This window comes from Anarrhichthys ocellatus, unplaced genomic scaffold (assembly GCF_004355925.1).
Source record: "Anarrhichthys ocellatus isolate YVR2014 unplaced genomic scaffold, GSC_Weel_1.0 scaffold17, whole genome shotgun sequence".
Taxonomy (NCBI): Eukaryota; Metazoa; Chordata; class Actinopteri; order Perciformes; family Anarhichadidae; genus Anarrhichthys; species Anarrhichthys ocellatus.
The window spans coordinates 6,482,403-6,500,236 of record NW_022280047.1 but is presented as its reverse complement, the minus strand read 5'-3'; the positions used below and the strand labels follow the sequence as shown (position 1 = coordinate 6,500,236).

The window sequence follows — 17,834 nt, the reverse complement described above, 5'->3', positions numbered from 1 at the left end:
TCAGTGTAGCTCCTCTTTGCTACCTTGATCTCCCTCGTCAGTGTGTTTCTGGCCTGGTTGTAAAGGATCCTGTCCCCACTTCTGTAGGCCTCCTCCTTGGCCCGACGAAGCTGCCTGAGTTTCTCAGTAAACCAGGGTTTATTGTTGTTGAATGTGCAGAAGGTTTTTTTCGGCACACACATGTCCTCCCAAAAACTGATGTAAGATGTCACAGTGTCAGTGAGCCCATCCAGGTCTGTAGCAGCAGCCTCAAAAACATTCCAAACAGTGCAGGCTGTAGCTCCAGCTTTGCCTCGTTGGTCCATCTCTTCACAGTCGTCACCACAGGCTTTGCAGATTTTAGTTTCTGCCTGCCGGTCGGGAGAAGATGAATCAAACAGTGATCAGAGAGTCCCAAAGCTGCACGGGGTACTGAGCGATATGCATCCTTTATTACAGTGTAGCAGTGGTCCAGTGTGTTTTTGTCCCTGGTGCTACATGGAGACAATAATATAGGATATATATTAGAATCAGATTTGAAACATATGTCCATTTGTAGATGTGTGTGTGTGTGTGTGTTTCTTATGTGCAGGTATGGGGTTGTTATTTTTCCTCTTAGGTCCTCAGTGCTGTATACATGCTGATTCAGATAACTATAGTATATTATGAAATCCTTACGTTTATGTTTTTAAATCATAATTCATCAAGTTAATCTTAAAATGGAGATGTATTATACAACTGTGGAAACTTGAATCACTGGTATTTAAGAAATAAAGTTGTTTTTATTGCTGCTATTTATGTAGTATACTGTATTTTTTCATTTATTCTAATCCAACAGGGTTATTCTTTTGCAAACCCAGTCTTGGCCCAATCTTGTCTACTGAGCTGTTTACGTGGCATATGACAAGTGTATTGCTATTTTATTTGATGTGAATAAATCGTATGTTTCTTTGCTTTCTAAAGCAATATTTGGTGTATTTTTGATTTTCAGCTGAGTCATTGAGGGTATTTGTTTTTCTAAACAAAGTTCTAAGGATTTAAGATAAATTAAATGTGCCTGGTGTTCAGATGATGTGTTCTGTGTTGTGAAATATTTATATTAGGTAGTGGGGATTTGATGATTATTTGCTGAGTTCTGCAGTGCAGATATGTTGTTTTTAGTCTGTTTGCCTATTCAAATGACCTTTTATTATGAAACTGTATATATGACAAAGAGAGCATTGCTGAGAGTGAAGGGCTGAATTCAAATTTAATATGAGATGCCAGCCTATAAAGACATTGCGAAATTCGTGGGTCACATCTATTACACCACCATCGAAGAAACCTACTCGACCTGTTTTGGCTCAAGAAAAAAAAACGCTGTTACTCTAAAAACTAAACAACAACGAACTTAAATCATAACCCATCCCATGTAGGCTATATGTGATCTCACATCAGCATACGTATACATATGCGGGGAATTTGCTACTTATATGGAAAATGTACCACATAATTTGTAAGGAAAGTTTTCACCCGTCCTCAGGCTGAAAACGTTACAGCGAAGCGCGCTCCCAGACAGGAACGCGCACGTAAGGGCACGGCGCTGAACCACCTGACCCGCTCGGTGGAATTTGGTTGGCAGTGTTGGCCTCAGAACATTGAACAACGGCGCGGTGGGTCACGTGACAGCATCTGCTGCTGCTGGCTGAGCGAAGCGTGTTAGCAGGTAAAAGAAAGAATAAGATGTGTTTTGCTAATGTTTTCGATTCAAACGCCCTTTGAGCGACCCAAGTCGTATATTATAACTTTTATGTTAATTTAAGGGAAACCGATTGGTCTATTCAGAGAAACCTTTCGTCCTCCTCGATGGTTAGCTATCTAGCTAGCTAAGTAACCAGCGTTGTATCCGTACGTTACTGTAGTGCTGCATTCATTGTATGTGGACGGGCCGTTCACATGCCGGGCAGTCGGCCTGCTGCTGATCTCTGTCGTAGCTCAACATGAACGGGCCACGCGTTTTTCGACAACTTTTCTTCCCCACACACCGTATTGCATTCCTAGCACATAGCTTTGGACACTGTACATGCTAACGTTGAATGAACACGCGACGTTTGTCAATTTCATTTTATGTTCGCCTGATGGTAACTTATACTAAATTTACATCCGATTTAGCTTTTCTCTTGGTTAACACAAAGGGTACATCGTCGCACTTTGTTTATTTTTTGTTCCCGAGTCGTTGGGTCTATCCGAAGAGGGATCTAATTCGCTTACAGGTTAGCTAATTGTGTGTTCGCACTGCTAATATCTCTCCATTAGAACATGACGGTTTGAAGGTGTGTGTGTATCGCACAAGGAACAAAGACGAGCGGTAGCTAGCTCGCGCTAACGTTAGTTGACCTAGCTAACGCTGATGTGAACGTTAGCGGCTCATGTTTCCACCGAGATTCTTGAAACCTTCACCTAAATAAGGTTACGGTTCAGTCATAAGTTACGTTAGATAAGGATTCACTTTAATGATAAATACTGATAAATTGCTAACGTTACGTCATAGAGCTGACCTTAACCGTCTGTCAGCCAACATACGGTTATCAGACATGATCACAGCCGATAGATCTCATTTGTTTTGTTCCCATGCGGACAAGTTGTCAGTTGGTAGTATTATCTAAAACCAATAACTCTTAGTAATATAATCTAACCCACCGTAATTGTGTGTTCAACGGACAAAAAAAATAGTGCTTAAAATAGTGCTTTCGATTTCCATAGACACAGTTTTGCCTGGTATAAAGCCCAGGTTCCTTTGTTGTTAGGTTAGTTATTACTTTTACTCAAATGCCGAATAATTGTCGCTATCCTGACTTTGTCAATGGGGAAAAGTGTTATAATTTATAATACCCATAGCATATGCTGGTGCATACTGGCTGTGTTTTTGTGTGGGAGACTGAGGGAAGGTTGTAAGTTGACACCCGGACAGTCCCCTCTTGGCTGGCTAAATTTAACTGGGGTGCTGGGGGGCGACAGATGGTATTATAGTCTTACATGGTATACTTGACAACAGTGAGTCTGAGTCTGCTCCACACATTCAGTTCATTGTATTGGCATTCAACATTTATTCAGTATTGTATTTTACTAGGAATTGTGATTCAATGTAACCATCTCACGGGTATATGTCATTTAACTTTGCCTCTGTCCCCTCTCCCCTAGATTTTTCTATTTTGTACATACATTGTTTTGTATATACTGTATATGATGACTTCAGTGGTCAGCAACCACGCCCGGGGGACTCGGGACGGAACACTGTCCACGACCACACAAACGCAGTCGCAGAAACCGATACAGGTGGGTTGTGACCATTGTACAGAGTTGCAGCCAGGCCTAATTGTCTTTCTCAATTTGAATATAGTCTGTCTTTTTTATTTTTTAGCACAATAAAAGGTTTAATCCCTAGTTTTGTATGTTATACTGATAATTGAAACTACATTTTTGTAATGAATGTAGAATGTAGTTTCACACTTTTAAAGGTTGGCTGGATACATCCTACATTGTATACCTTTGCCCAGATTGTAGCATCTTTCACTGAAATGTGTAAATACAACGTGGTGTAAGATACATTGGCAACCAATTCGTAACATATTAGGGACAGCAGACTGTGCACCGAAGTCTCTTCAGCTCTATGTAAGAGTTGATTCAGTTGTCTAAGCAGAATTAAGACGGGTCATCTCTGAAAGTAGAGATGATAACCAAGCTTATGTTGGTGTCAACTTCAAAGCTGAAGAGCCAGTGAATCTGTGGTGAGAATCGGCGCAAACAAATTGACAGAGAATGGATGAACAAGCGAACGATGCTGGATTTATTTTTTAGGGATCTGTGACGAACATGACAATAGCTGAACTTCTGGTATTTTGTATACCAGGAATTGAGGGTGGACATGTTAACTGATCACACCTGAGATTAAAATTCTGTTAAGTATCAATTAAAACACAGACTACAGTTAAATTAATTTTGCTTGGTTATTGTCATAAAGATTTTATTATTTTGTTACATTTTAACTATGCAGATGTACTGCATAGTATCTTAATTACTCAAATTATAAGGTGATTAAAAATGGTGAGCCTATTTGCAGCCAAAAGCTGCCTGGTAGCCAGTGTGGCAGCCCCTGTTCAGCCCTGCTGATTTATTGTTTGAATGTGAAAAGACCCCAGGTTCCTGTTGTATTATTTCTAACTGAACTGTTTGTTTACCAGGCCACACCAGAACAGATTCGTTTAGCCCAAGTGATCTATGACAAAAATGATGCTGACTTTGAAGACAAAGTCAAACAGGTAATGTGTTTGTGCATGTACACACTTTCAGACAAATACATTTTTTGGATCGCTGGCACACTTTCTTGGAGTTCTTTGACGTTGGGACCCTTAATTGAATCAGATGGTGATCTAACTTAATGCTGTATTTTTGTTTTGCACAAACACAGCTGATTGAGGTAACTGGGAAAACTCAAGATGAGTGCGTGGTAGCCCTCCATGACTGCAACGAAGATGTAAACAGAGCCATCAATTTTCTGCTGGAGAGCACCTCTGACATAGTAAGAGTCTATGTACACATGCACAAACCATATTCTTATATACATTTAATGCTTGTGTTCACATCTTATGGCAATTCCTCTAGGTTTTTGCAGAAACACCATGAACCATGCAACATTTTTGTCACAATATAGCAATATTTCATTTATGTATTTAGTCCACCTCATTCTCTGGTTTACCTCGGTCAGACCTCCTGGGAGACTGTGGGGAAGAAGCGTACCCTTGGGAAAGAAGGTGGACCCTCAGAGATAAAGGAGAGCCGGGAGAAGAAAGGAGAGAGGGAGGCAAGTCGCGGACGTGGGGCGTCCAACAGGAGGGGCAGAGGCATCAGCCGAGGGCGCGAAGGTAAGAAAGATATTTGTACTATCTGAATTGTGTAAATGCAGGTTCCTTGTCAGTCCTTTTGAAATGGTGTTCTCTGTATTTGAAGTATCTTTGACAAGTTTATTTTTAGTATTGTATGGATTTGTCATTCAACTTTTCTCATTTGTTTAACTTTGATATCCCAGTGGGTTTATTTATCAAGGCTCAACGGTCTTTCTCACAGTTCAGTGTTAATAATATGAGCTTGTATCTGTTTCTTGTTGGATTCCAGGTCGGTTAGAGGAGAATGTGTTTGAGGTTACTCCTGGAGAGAGAGGGGGAGACCGTGGACGCAGAGGGCGGGGCAGAGGTGAGCAGTACAGAGAATTACACCTTTAGTTTATTGAATACTTTGCACATTTGGTCTTTTTGCTAACAAAATGGCAAAGTTGGACTATACAAAGATTATTGAAAAGGGGGTATTTATAGCTACCAGTTTTGATATCGTCTTTAGGCAACCCTGTAGTCCACCATTTGCACATATCCATGACTTTAAGCAAATTGTAATATCGTTTGGTTTTTGTTCACTGTGTTAGATAGGGCATTGTCTCAGATGTTGTTCTGCATGTTTTGGTGATGTAGCTGGCAACATATCTATTTGTATCTACAGGCATTTAGAGTATTGCAGCACTCAACGTGTGTGGAATGCGCTGAGTCCCTGCAGCTGCTTGCGTGTATGTTTAGTGGGGCGAGGGATGTCGTTGATAGAAGAGATTGGAGAGGGAGAACGGGCATAGAATCTGACTCAATTTGTGTCCTTTTTTTGTAACGACAAGCGATCTAAAGAAGGATGAGGTCAATCAAGGCCTGGTTCAGGAGAAATTGTGTCTGAGGGCTGATTATGTTCTAACACTGGAGAAATACATGTATTCTTGTGGCTTCTTGTATTAATGTATGGCTGTTGAATGTCTAAAGTTAAAATCTTGACTTTAACATATTCTTTTGGCTTATTAAGACAGCCTGTCTAACCGTTACCTCAATGGCCGATGTTGGTGTGTTTTGACAGCACAGATATCGCAATGTGATATCATTCTGGTGTGGTCAACTACTATGACATTGCACTGTATTAGTAGTTTACTTATTGAACGCAATCCTAAAGCAATGCCACATTTTAGAAACATGGGTATAAAAACATAATAGAAAATAAACGTAAACGCATGTACGGTGCTATGTTTTCAAACAAAAAAAACCTGAGAAGATATTGTCTCATGCTTGGCAAAGTTAAATGACAAAAAAATAACTTTTTTCAGTAAACTTAGAAAAAAATCTCTTTGAAAAAAATGCGTAATGAAGAGTTGAGGCTGAAATTGACCAGTCAGCAGGGGTCATCTGGTTGTCCTGTGTGTGTCCTCAGGGGCAGGGGTTCGCGGTAGAGGAAGGGCAGCTGATGACAACAGGTTCTCTACCCAGGGAATGGGGTAAGAATGTGTGCTTAGTGTAAATCATAAGCCTGAAGTAGGATCAGGAGGTAGTGATGCTGATTACAAGCACATATCTTAAACAAATCTAATGTGGATAAATTAAGTTTCTGAATCTCCTCATTCAGTAGTAACAATAGACCAGATGGTATTCGCTTCAATTTTACTTAAGTTTTCCAACCTGTCTCCTCCTCTTTCCTGGTGTCTTCTTTCCACTCTCTACTACTTTCAGCATCTTCAATCCTGCTGATTACGGCGCTAACTCCCGAGCTCGCCAGGATGCATGGGACGGTAATGAAACTGCTGAGGGAGCTGGTAAGGAAAATAACGGAGATGTCGCGTTTTGATGCAATTTCCTATGTTTGTTGTAGAATGGCTTAAAAGTATTTGCCTAGTCTAGTTCATTTGCCCCAAATCAGTGGGAAATTCCAGATGTAGGCCACTAGGTGCAGAATAAAATAATAATTCAATCATAAATAGGCAAATTACTCTGTTGGATTCAAGGGCTTTTATTTTGAGGGTGTTTTATATTAAAGCATGTAGGGTGCTATATTTTGTTTCAGTGCTTTGAGTGGTTGGTAGTTGCTGAGAACATACGTGTGTGAGAACATGGCAACACTAACTTGGCTGTTCTGTTTTGTGTTTTTAGGAACATGGGAAGGCAATGTGGAAGACTGGGCTGCAGAGGACTGGAATGAGGACGTAAGACAGCACTTTTTAATGATCTGAAAGGGATTTGCGTTGCTGTAGATTGAGGGGTTGCACAAAGTTTGTTTCACTTAGATTGCTTTAAATCTGCACTGTCCTGCCTAACTTCTAGAGACGTTGACTTACTAAATACTATCGGTTAAGAGTCAGTGGTCCTATCAATGAGGTTCTTAATGGTTGTTGATATACAGTACAGCACATATGCCAATATAAATCTGATGGATGCCTGTGTTTGCACTTCCTGTCCTTTTCCACAGTTGTCTGAGACCAAAGTATTCACTGCCTCCTCTCCTCCAGCAAAACACATCACACCTAGACCCAAGTAAGCGATCCTGCCCAAAGTCCAGTCAACTTAAAACACTACAGAGAACGGGCTTTAATCTGGAGAGTAACTTTTCATTTGATCTGTGTGGTTATCTTCGCCTTATTGACTCTCCTCCTCAAACCCCTCTTTTCTTCCACTCTTCACTCCCCCCACTCTTTCTGCTCTCTTATGTTCTGCTTCCCCTCAGTGAGGACATGGCTAGCCTACTGCCGAAGACTGGAGTGGCTGTGGGGGGTTCTATGGAAGCTGACTTGGGAGCGATAGTCGATGGCCCCTCAGCCGAGCATTTGGGCCAAAGCCTGGTGTTTACCAATTCCCACCACAATGGACGCACTGCAACACACAGCTACGCACACGCAACAGCCAACAGCTACGCCCATGCCGCCTCTGCTAGTACCACCTATGCACATGCTGCACTGGTACATACACACACGTGCAAGCACCAGCAAACACCTAACGATGTTTATGTGCCTACACACTGATACTGGTGTATTCAGTTCTTGTTTTGCTTCTCTCATCCTCTCAGTCCTCAGTCCTGGGTTCTGGTTTTGGATCCCCGAATGCGCCGAAGCCAACGCCTACCTCCGACACCAGGACATCGGAGCAGCTCAACGGCCCTCGGCTTGGTCAGAGGGCCTGTCCGATGTTGGCCAACGCCAGCAACATTAGTGTTTCCAAAGATGCAGGGCCACCTCCAATGCAGAACCCTGTTCCAGCGTGCTCTCCCTCTCTAGAAGTCAAGGCTCAGAGAGTGGAGAATGGCCCTGTTATTGCCCAACACAGTAAGTTTAAATTTCTCAAAGCAAATAAGAAATCCACGACTATTAAACCTGTTCTTGATGACAATGCACAAGGTACAGTGCACAGTGGTACATTTGGTATATGAATACATATTTATCTCCATTCTCTCCAGTGGGGATGAAGCTTCAACCTGAGCCATCAGCGGTGCTCAGCCAGCTGTCTCAGAGGCAACAGTCCTCCATCCTTCCCACCGCAGATCCTCTGGGCCTGTCGCATGCTCCACAGGTCCCCACACCACCAGGTAGGGCTGCAGGACAGTGTTACACTAAAGTAGAGATGCATAGATTGATCGGCTGCGGGAACTTACAAACACTAAAGTTGTAAGTTGGACAAGTTATAATACATTATTTAAGACTACTGATGTTAAAGTAAGTATTCAAATAGAAATATATAGATGACAACAGCAAATTTGAGGATATCCTACAGAATTTTTGCCACTTTACACTGACTTCGGGACATTTAAAATAATTTTTTGGGGTGAGTTCCAGGACAGTGGTGAAAAACGTTATTGGAGCTTTGCTGTTAATTGTAGTTCTTAGAACCAAAATCGGAATTGGCAAATCAGACTTTTAAGATATCGGAATCAGCCAAGAAAATTGCAGTTGGTGCATCTTTACATTAACGGTGGGATAGTTTGCTTAGATTTCCACTTGCCAGTAGAGCTGCAACTCAACTAATTAGTCATTTTTGAATATTGATATTTGGCAGATTAATTAGATAAGAATACCAGCAGCAGTAGATTGTTCTTCATGACCCCTGAGCTGTTCAATAGCCACAATTGCTGAGCACTTAAATGTTCCTTCTGCCTTGTTTGTTGACTGCAACAACACATGGAAATAACAATGGGAAATATTTAGCTAAAAGTGAAATTTGAGATGATGGCTACAGCGCTGATATCAAAGACAAATATTAAGGGCACACAATATGGTTCAGACGGTGTGTTTTTCTGCTATAGAAATGAGAAGTGGGAACACTTATCTGTAGTTTATCTGTGCTGTAAGATCATGGCAATATTTCCATTGTCATTGTGTCTTGCTCTGACCATTATTTTGATCCTCCTGTAATATCCTACAGGTCATGAGTCGTCCATCCCTCCTTTAAGAGATGGAGCTTCTCCAGGAGGGAAGCTGACATTCATGGAGCATTCTGTCACAGAACCTCCTCAGCGGCAGCTAAAGACACAGAGACGCAGAGTACCTCCTTCCTCAAAGGTAAGCTCTTCTGATATCTGAATGAGACAAAACGAGTGTGATAACCTCCATGCAAAAATAACTAAAGAACAATGTTGCCTGCAAGATATGGTAGGAACTGAGAGTCTTCCACAATCTATCTGTTCTCACGTACTTGACAGGAAAACCAGCCCTATATGTGGTAGGAACAGACTAAATAAAGTAGTTTGCTCAATCTGTGAACTCCACTCTCATGACTTCACCTTTCATAATCAGCGATAATATATAACACAGAAGGAGTAGTATTCAGTATATCCATCTCATACATGTTTGGACTCAACACAGCCACTAGCCGGTGATCATTTATTTTTGACTGAAAATACCGTTGCACACATTTCAACAAGTTGATGTCCATACTTTAAACATGTTATACATAGTACAAAACAAATTTGAACATAATTCAAAATAATCAAATTGGTAAATATATAGGCCAACTTCTACTTAATTCCTTCTTTGTTTTCTCAGATCCCGTCGTCAGCAGTGGAGATGCCGGGCTCAGCAGATATACCTGGCCTGAATGTTCAGTTTGGGGCTCTTGACTTTGGGTCTGTGGCTGGTAGTGGAACGGTAGCAATGGCACAGGCGGAGCCGGCCAGGGAACATGCCCCGACTCAGGGCCCAGCTCCAGTACCCATGCCTGGTCCTACACAGCAGCCACAGAGCAGCCTGTTCTCCAAGCCAGGATCTATGAGGTGTGTGTGTGTGTGTGTGTGTGTGTGTGTGTGTGTGTGTGTGTGTGTGTGTGTGTGTGTGTGTGTGTGAGAGAGAGAGAGAGAGTGAGCGAGCGAGCGGAGGAGTTTTTTTGATTTACGGTGTAATGCATAGTTTTGTCTTTTTACGAGGAATTTGTGTATCTTTTCAGAGTGCGTAGCTTTCTACTTCTAAAACATTCTCTGTATGTCCGTCTTTCCCCATCTTCCTTTCTCTCTGTCCTGTGAACAGCGAACACATGAACAGCTTACCCCCCTTACCATTAGCTGTATCAGATCCCAGCTTCCCCTCACCATCCTTGGGCTTACCCAGTGCCACGCCCTCCCCCTCCATGGGTCTTCCCAGTGCAGCCGCACCACCCTCTTCTACAGCCTCTTCTGCAGCCAGCCGTGTGGAGAGCAGTGGTCAAAGGTCCCTGCCACCTCATCTGGGCTTCTCTCAGACCAAAGATGTCTCCTCAGCTGCCGCTCTCACGGTGAGGATAAATCTTTTATCTGTGTATGCATAAGTGACCCAAATGAAAAGAGGATGTTACCCCCTGCTGATTTTACCGTTATCTCTCGAAAGCTCAATCTCCGCTTAATACCTGACAAAAAACTGAATACTAAGACTTTGATCATTTCCTCCTCTCATAGAACGGCTACAGTGGCATGAAGACACAGAGCACACAGGACAGTAAGTACACGCAGCAGATGGAGTGGCCAATCAAGTCCAATATGATGAATACTGATCGCTAAATGCATCAGATAGAAAGTGGAAAGAATCCTTTCAGAGAAAGTTGATTAGGTTTGAAAAAGACCAGGACACACTCAAATCATCCACCTTGTCCAACTTTGTTTCATTTTATTTCATTCTTTTTTCCCCTCCTAACAGTTTGTAACATCAACACAAAATGATTTACACCAAATTAATTTCTTATTTTTTCTTTTACAACAGCTACATCATCGATGTCTAGAACAGTCATAACCGAGTCTCCCGTTATGACGAGTGACACTGGCCACCACATCTCCTCCCCTGCAGTTACACCTTCCCACTCAACATCCATCCCCTCGCTCAGCAGGTAAGGGATGCTGCACATTGATTCATTTTCCCTTTTTTTGTGTGTCCTCTTTGTCTGGAGATAATGATGCTTACAAGCACATATCCTAAACCTTTAATGTGGAAATACATATTCACTGAATCTCCCATCCTTTTAAAATATATTCCTTGATAAAGAACTTTTGCTTTATCAGATTTAAGCAAACTGACAGAATCATTTTACTCTCTCTAGTCATGTGACCAGTACTCACTCAACCGGATCTGTTCTAGCCACAAGCTCCTCCCACACGGTAAGTCTGTACATGCTTTCATACAGACACAAGTTTAATATAACATCCCTCTGCAGTTGTGGTAATAAAAAGATATGAGATATTTGCTGAAAATGTAGACACTTATTATTGTGCAGTTGGGTTGTTTGAGTGCAGGACTTTCTTTTCTGCTAATCTGTGATGCTTTCAGAAAAACATACCTACGAAATAGTTGCTGCTTTTTATTTTTCCTCACACACCCTTTCTTCTCTTGTTCTGTTAACGGCAGATAAGTAATGTGGAGAACAATAGTAGTGGCAACCTCCATGCCTATTCATCGTCGTCCAGCCACGCTATCGATTCAAGTCCCCTGGCTGTTAACTGCTCGATCACCAATGGTCTGCACCAATCTGGAGCACCTGGACTAACTCCTAATGGCACAAACGCCACACTCTCAGCTGCAGGCAGCCGCACGGCACCCCTGCTCACCACCACCTCTGGTAGGCTCATAGATCGACATAGGAATCGCATCACCGTAACACAGGAACTCATTTACAGAAGAGTCTGCCAGGGTCCGACAACTATACAACTCTGCTCCATAGACTCTCATCATCAGACTTTCTTAATTTTCAGACTGGCTCTGTGGTTTTTGAGTTAGTCATAGTTAAACGTTGTGTAATGGTGCTACTCGTTACCCACAGAGGTTGGAAGGAGATGGAAGACGGTGAAACGTTTTGTTTTTATGTTTGGAGCTAACGGTAGCAGAGTATGTTGGCACAGCATTAACTAGCGTTAGCACTTCAGTGCTATGCAAGCTACTGAAGGTATACTGAATGTATACATGTGCTGCTGTTGGTTTTTAATGATTGTAAAAGTGAATAATGGCCTACCTGGCTTTACAAGAACAGTGTTATTCCTTAATCTCAATCGCCAGATGATGTGGTGGTTTGGTTTTTCCAAAAGTTAGGTAACATGTATGCAGGTAGTGCAGTAAGTAACAGTTTGACAGAGTTGCAGCGAGGGGCTGGGCATAGTGAAGGTCAATTCCTCTAGTAATCAAGCTATTTTGACACTCGCCTAAGACCATACAGATCTATACAAATTTAGCAAAATTACATAATTAATGTCCATATATTATGTCAAGTTGAAAATGTTTATCCTCTTTACCAGGTAAAGCTCCTCCCAACTTGGCTCAAGGAGTGCCGCCTCTCCTGGCCAACCAGTACATCATGGGCCCTGGTGGCTTGCTCCCTGCTTACCCGGTAACTATAAAAATATTTAAATACAATTTAGCCAATATTATTTTATTGTTTGTATATTTATTAGTCCCCTGGCTTTTTTTAAAGGGAAAGAAGAGTTGTATCAAGAGCATAGATGACATCATAAGAGATTAACATTACCAGAACTGTGAAGCATTTTCTTTTTGTCAACAATCAGTTTGTAATAAGTATGTTAATATTTAACCGATGATCATTTTGACCAATTAATGCAATCAGTTAAAAAGCTAAGCAAAACTCTGAGGAGAGGCTTGTCACTAAAAGGAGAATTGCGGGTCCACCTTCAAACTTGAACAATTATGGCAGTGAGTTCACTCCTTATTCTATGGAGATTCTCAGTGTTGACGAGGACTGTTTTAGTAGGTTCTGATCAAACATGACATCTATGAAACGCACAGAGACACTGACTGAAGCTGAGTAGAAGCATATAACTTAAGTTGAGTTTGTGGGCAACAGTGACTTCAAAGTGGTACTTAATTATCCCCGATTCGTCTCTCCATTATTATTTCAACAGCAGATCTACGGATATGAGGACTTGCAAATGCTGCAGTCTCGCCTTCCTATGGTGAGTGTTATTCTGCCCTATACCCTGCTTCATGTCACTGTGATTCTAGTATTATGGTAAATCGGTGAGGGGCTTTCAAATGTGTTTCCCTTTTTGTTACATTCCTGCTACCGTTGTAGTAAAGTAACCACTCGTAATACGCATCCTCTCTGGCAATAGCACAAAATTCCAAAATTATCAGTCTAAGATGTATGGAAAAGGCAATGAAATGTGGAGGGTAACGCTTGGCATTTAATTTTTAATTTTCCTCTTTCTACACAGGATTATTATGGTATAACATTCCCTGGTACTACAGCTGCTATGCCTGGAAGAGAGAGCCTTGCTAATAATCCATATTCTGGTAAGTGAAATGTTGAGTTGACATGTCTGCTGCATTATGTGTCGAGACAGTCTGTTCGTTGACACTGAGCAATTGACACAATTCCTTATTTTCTTGAAACTACACATCTGTCTGTTCATACAACATTTTATTCATGGCTGTCATTTTTGCACTTCAGCATATTATGTTAAGCATAATTGATTCGATCAACATGGAGATCCTGCTGATGGTTCACGTTAGCTGTGGAATAGAGGGGCAAAATATGTTTAGATGCATTTTTTTCAGCTTCAGTTTTGTCTTCTCTGCTGTCATTTTCTATCCAGGTGAAGCGACAAAGTTTGGCAGGAATGATTCGTCATCTCCAGCTCCCCCGACCAGCATGTCTACAGCCGGGGTGCAGTCACAGCCCCAGCAGGCACCACAGGCAGGAACACAGGGTCAGGGTCAGCAAGCACAGAACCAGGCCTTCCTCAATCCCCCCCTGCCCCCTGGCTATGGATACACTGGTAAGGAGAAGTAACATTATGTTTAATGATGGGGATGTTGTCCAGTTATTTCCAGGCAACTCATCCATGCACTTGACATTTACTCTGAATGCAAATTGCAGGCTACCATCTTCTCTCGTTATTTTGGCTTCTTGTTTAACTGTTTCTAAGGGTCTGTTGTAATATGTAAAGAGTACTTAAGCTAAAAAAGAAGAGAATTCTTCAAATGTACAAATTTCTAAAAACAAGATCAAACAAAAGTGATAAGTCATTTTTACATAACTGTTATGTAGACTATTAATGAAACCGTGCCTGCTCTGCACAGACGAGCCCTTCTCATCATTGTTGCTTAAATACAGTTGCCTAGTGATCTGTTTTCTTTGCACTGGATTATTTTTTTAACATCCAATTTTACAGGTCTGCCGTATTACGCTGGTTTGCCGGGGGTTCCCTCGGCTTTCCAGTACGGCCCCACCGTCTTTGTGCCTCCTGCTGCTGCCAAGCAACCTGCAATGGGCCTAGCCAACCCTTCCAATCAGTATCACCAACAGCATCAGCCCAGTTACGGACAGCATGCATATGGCGCAGGTAAGACCAGGGCAAAACAAGAAGGCCGTCTATTCTCTGACTGATGTTTTCAAACAAATGATAAAAGGTTTCCATGTGGAGATTATATTCATTTTAATTCAGCTTTTGAGTTGATATGAACTATGACAACACTGGTCTATCTTAAATTCTGAATACTGCCAAACTATCACAGTCCCACAAACTGTCACAGCAACTAGCCACCAAAAGTAGCTGAGGTGGTCACTTGAACGACTTCAACAGTTTGACTAGTTATGGGGACATTATTGGGTTATCGGGCCAGTCGGTTCTTTCTGATGTGTTAGATGCTCAAAAAGCCAGCTGTCTTGTAGAAGGTGTGGAGTTCAGCAGGAATGACCTTATAATTCATAATGGTAACAGGTTTTCAAGAGCACATGTATTGGGATATAGAGAGGTGCGTGTACAGAGACCGAACCCGAACATAAATAAGATGTGTAGAGGGAGGCAAAAGAGAATTAGATTTCCTACACTTTAGCCATGTACACCAAATGCTGCATGTGCGTGTGGAATTGGGCCTGTGTGATTTTTGCTTGTGCTGCATGCATAGCTCAAACCCCCTGCTGAAGTTGGACACGGCTCAATATAGACGCAGCTGCCGTTTTAGTCAGGTTACCTTACTGCCTCTCTCCCCTGCCCCCCTCTCTTTTCTCCTCCCATCCTCGTCCTTTTCTTCTCTTCACGTCATCCGTTTCCTGTCTTTCTCTTCCTACCCCACCTCTCTTCCTCCTTTGCTCGCTGTGCCTCCTCTTTTTCTGTACTCCTCCTCCTTCAGCCTTTGATGACCTGTCTCAAGCCCACGGTGGGGAGTACAGTAAGGGAGGGTACGGAGGCTCTGCCCAGTCACAGGCCAAGTCAGCGGGCAGCGGCCCAGGGAAAGGTACACACACAACACATGTGCGCACCCTCTAACAACACGCGGTCAAAGTCAGCGGGCATTTCCCTGTGGGAAAAACAGATTTACTCACAATTGCAGATGATTCTACACTCAAGAGTGTTCTGGAGAAAGGTGTGTATTTGCACATGTGTGATTGCACTTTGATGTGCACATAAAAAAAAGGAATACTTGCAAAAAGGGTGACAAAAAGTGAGAAATCTGCACCTCCTCACTTAATATGCTTCCTCCTACTGGCTGGCCCCCCTCCTACTAACAGTGGAAATGAACATTCAGCGCTTGATATTCAATCAGTGAAGTGACACAGTTGTGTTTCTTCTCCCTTAACTCCTTTGCGTTTCCTTCTCTGTTGTTTTCTTCTTTCCTTTTTCTTTCCTTCCTTCTTACATTCCGATCTTTTTTTTCTTTACCTCTTTCCTATTCCCTCCTTTTCTTTCTCGTCTCAGCACCAGGACTGTCGGGGTCAGGTACCGGTGGAGTACCTGACATGGGAGGCTCAATCTACAGCAAAACTCAAGTGAGTGACTTGAAGTCCTGTATTCCTGTGTTTGGTTATGGCTCAATGCCTCTGCTTAGATAATAATAGTCTTAAGATAACACGAGTGACCTTTTCTGCAAATATTTCTCTTAATTGAAACTAGTGCATGTCTACACATAAACAGCATATCACCTTGAGTAGGCCATTAAATTATGTTGTACATTTGATTTGGATACAGAAACATGTTTGGATTGGTAAAATATTTATTGAAAGCTATATTAAATTGTCATTTTATTTATTTCTAAACCTATTTTAAATGCACGTAATCAAGTTGGCCTGTATTCACAATTTTAAGCTCTTGTGTCTTCTCTTGGTTATCCCCAGTCATTTGATAAGCAGGGCTTCCACACGGGGACACCACCTCCCTTCAGCCTGCCTTCAGCGCTGGGGGGAACAGGGCCCCTGAACCCTGGGGGTGCTCCTGGCTATGCCCCGGCTCCCTTCATGCACATCCTGCCACCGCACCAACAGCCCCATTCTCAGCTGCTGCACCATCACCTCACACAGGATGGACAGGTAAGCTTAGCATACATCACATTCTGCCCACATAAGTTTGCATCATTGAAGTGTTAATCTGTCGCTTTGTCTATTTCATTTGACACCCATGTTTTCTGAATAGCTGTGACCGCATCAGCTGACGTAGGTGGGCAAACAAACAAGACTGCTCCTGTGCATTAACTTGCATGCTGCCTGTAATGTTCAGCAACTTCATAGGCCTTTTTTAATAAATAGTTCCAGGATCGTTTTTGCCCCACGAACCAAAACGTCAGGCACTTAAAAGGCTTTTCTTACCAGGCACTAGCAGTCAACACTGCAAGCGTCACCCTGATGGTTTTTAAACCTTTTAGGTAGATACGTTATTTTAAACATTAGTGACTCACTGGACTTTTTTTTTTTTTTTGTGTCTCTGCAGGGTGGTCCTGGTCAGCGCAATCAGTCCAGCAGCATGCAGCAGAAGACCCAAGGCAGCAAGTCCAGCTATGGCAACTCCCCCTACTGGGCCAACTGAGGAATGCTTCCCAATCATCACTCCCCCAAAAGGCTATGTGCCTGCGAGTGTAAAGCTAAAACAAAAAAGAAAGACACACTACCCTCACAATGAGCAACCTTGGGCCTCCTCGCCCTGCTCCCCCACCTCCACTAGTCCTCATCCTCAAGTCTTTTGGGTTCTCTCTTCCCTCCCTTTTCAAAATTGGTTGTACATGTAAGATATTTATGTATGTATTTATATATATATATATACTGTATATGTAATAGTAGAACATGAAATGTGGTTGCTGCATTTTATTTTTGAAGGACTTTTTGTTTACTTTTTTCAAAACTGCAGGAAAAGATGTTACATTAAGACGGAATGAGGTAATGGCGAGAGAGCGAGAGAAGAATAGAAATTATCTAAAACCTCCTGTAAGAAACCAGAAAAGGAAAAGGAGAGAGCTATAGCACTGATTGCGAATGAGGACATTTCAGATGGAGGTGGGGTTTATAATAACTAACTGCATCCGTTTTGTCTTTTTTTTTTTTATTTTTTTTTTTTATACATAACTTCCTGAATGACCAGGCTCATCCCCCAAACTTCATTTTGTAGCTTCCTGTTTTTCCCCCTCTTGACTCTCTTCCTCCCTTCTTCTGGAAGGCTGCCGACTCTCCTTGTGTCAACCCCTTACCTTTTGAAGACATCTAAATTTTATATTTTAATTTTATTTTAACCCTGATTTCCCTCGAAATAAAAGTTCTGAGCAGTTGGAAATTTGACTTGACTGAGATTTTTTTTGTTTT

The 17,834-nt window shown here is 42.1% G+C and overlaps 1 protein-coding gene across 5 annotated transcripts; it reads left to right on the top strand.

Annotated features, from left to right (window-relative positions):
* Positions 1 to 1,588: 1,588 nt before the first annotated feature.
* Positions 1,589 to 17,808, top strand: LOC116388570 (ubiquitin-associated protein 2-like). Of its 5 annotated transcripts, none has more exons than XM_031856575.1 (29): positions 1,589 to 1,684; positions 3,160 to 3,294; positions 4,200 to 4,277; positions 4,427 to 4,537; positions 4,724 to 4,880; positions 5,131 to 5,208; positions 6,253 to 6,316; positions 6,549 to 6,631; positions 6,966 to 7,018; positions 7,282 to 7,346; positions 7,537 to 7,768; positions 7,876 to 8,131; positions 8,263 to 8,391; positions 9,225 to 9,361; positions 9,845 to 10,071; positions 10,322 to 10,565; positions 10,726 to 10,765; positions 11,027 to 11,150; positions 11,361 to 11,418; positions 11,666 to 11,876; positions 12,547 to 12,638; positions 13,168 to 13,218; positions 13,480 to 13,558; positions 13,861 to 14,043; positions 14,440 to 14,610; positions 15,401 to 15,505; positions 15,967 to 16,037; positions 16,383 to 16,574; positions 16,972 to 17,808. In XM_031856575.1, the coding sequence occupies exons 2-29, from the start codon at positions 3,202 to 3,204 to the stop codon at positions 17,065 to 17,067; spliced, it is 3,480 nt and encodes a 1,159-aa protein (XP_031712435.1). In that variant the 5' UTR covers positions 1,589 to 1,684; positions 3,160 to 3,201; the 3' UTR covers positions 17,068 to 17,808. The 5 variants fall into 5 exon arrangements, with proteins under 5 accessions (XP_031712435.1, XP_031712432.1, XP_031712431.1 ...); XM_031856572.1 differs by lacking the exon at positions 1,589 to 1,684 and adding an exon at positions 1,727 to 2,231 and having other exon boundaries at positions 13,171 to 13,218; XM_031856571.1 differs by lacking the exon at positions 1,589 to 1,684 and adding an exon at positions 1,728 to 2,231.
* The last annotated feature ends 26 nt before the right edge of the window (positions 17,809 to 17,834 follow it).

Bases quoted from the DNA above. Each gene is read 5' to 3' on its own strand.
- LOC116388570 (XM_031856571.1), top strand. From the start codon at position 2,055: ATGAACACGCGACGTTTGTCAATTTCATTTTATGTTCGCCTGATGGTA. The intron at 11,151-11,360 runs GTAAGGGATGCT...TACTCTCTCTAG, and splicing joins TCCATCCCCTCGCTCAGCAG to TCATGTGACCAGTACTCACT. The intron at 14,611-15,400 runs GTAAGACCAGGG...CTCCTCCTTCAG, and splicing joins ACAGCATGCATATGGCGCAG to CCTTTGATGACCTGTCTCAA.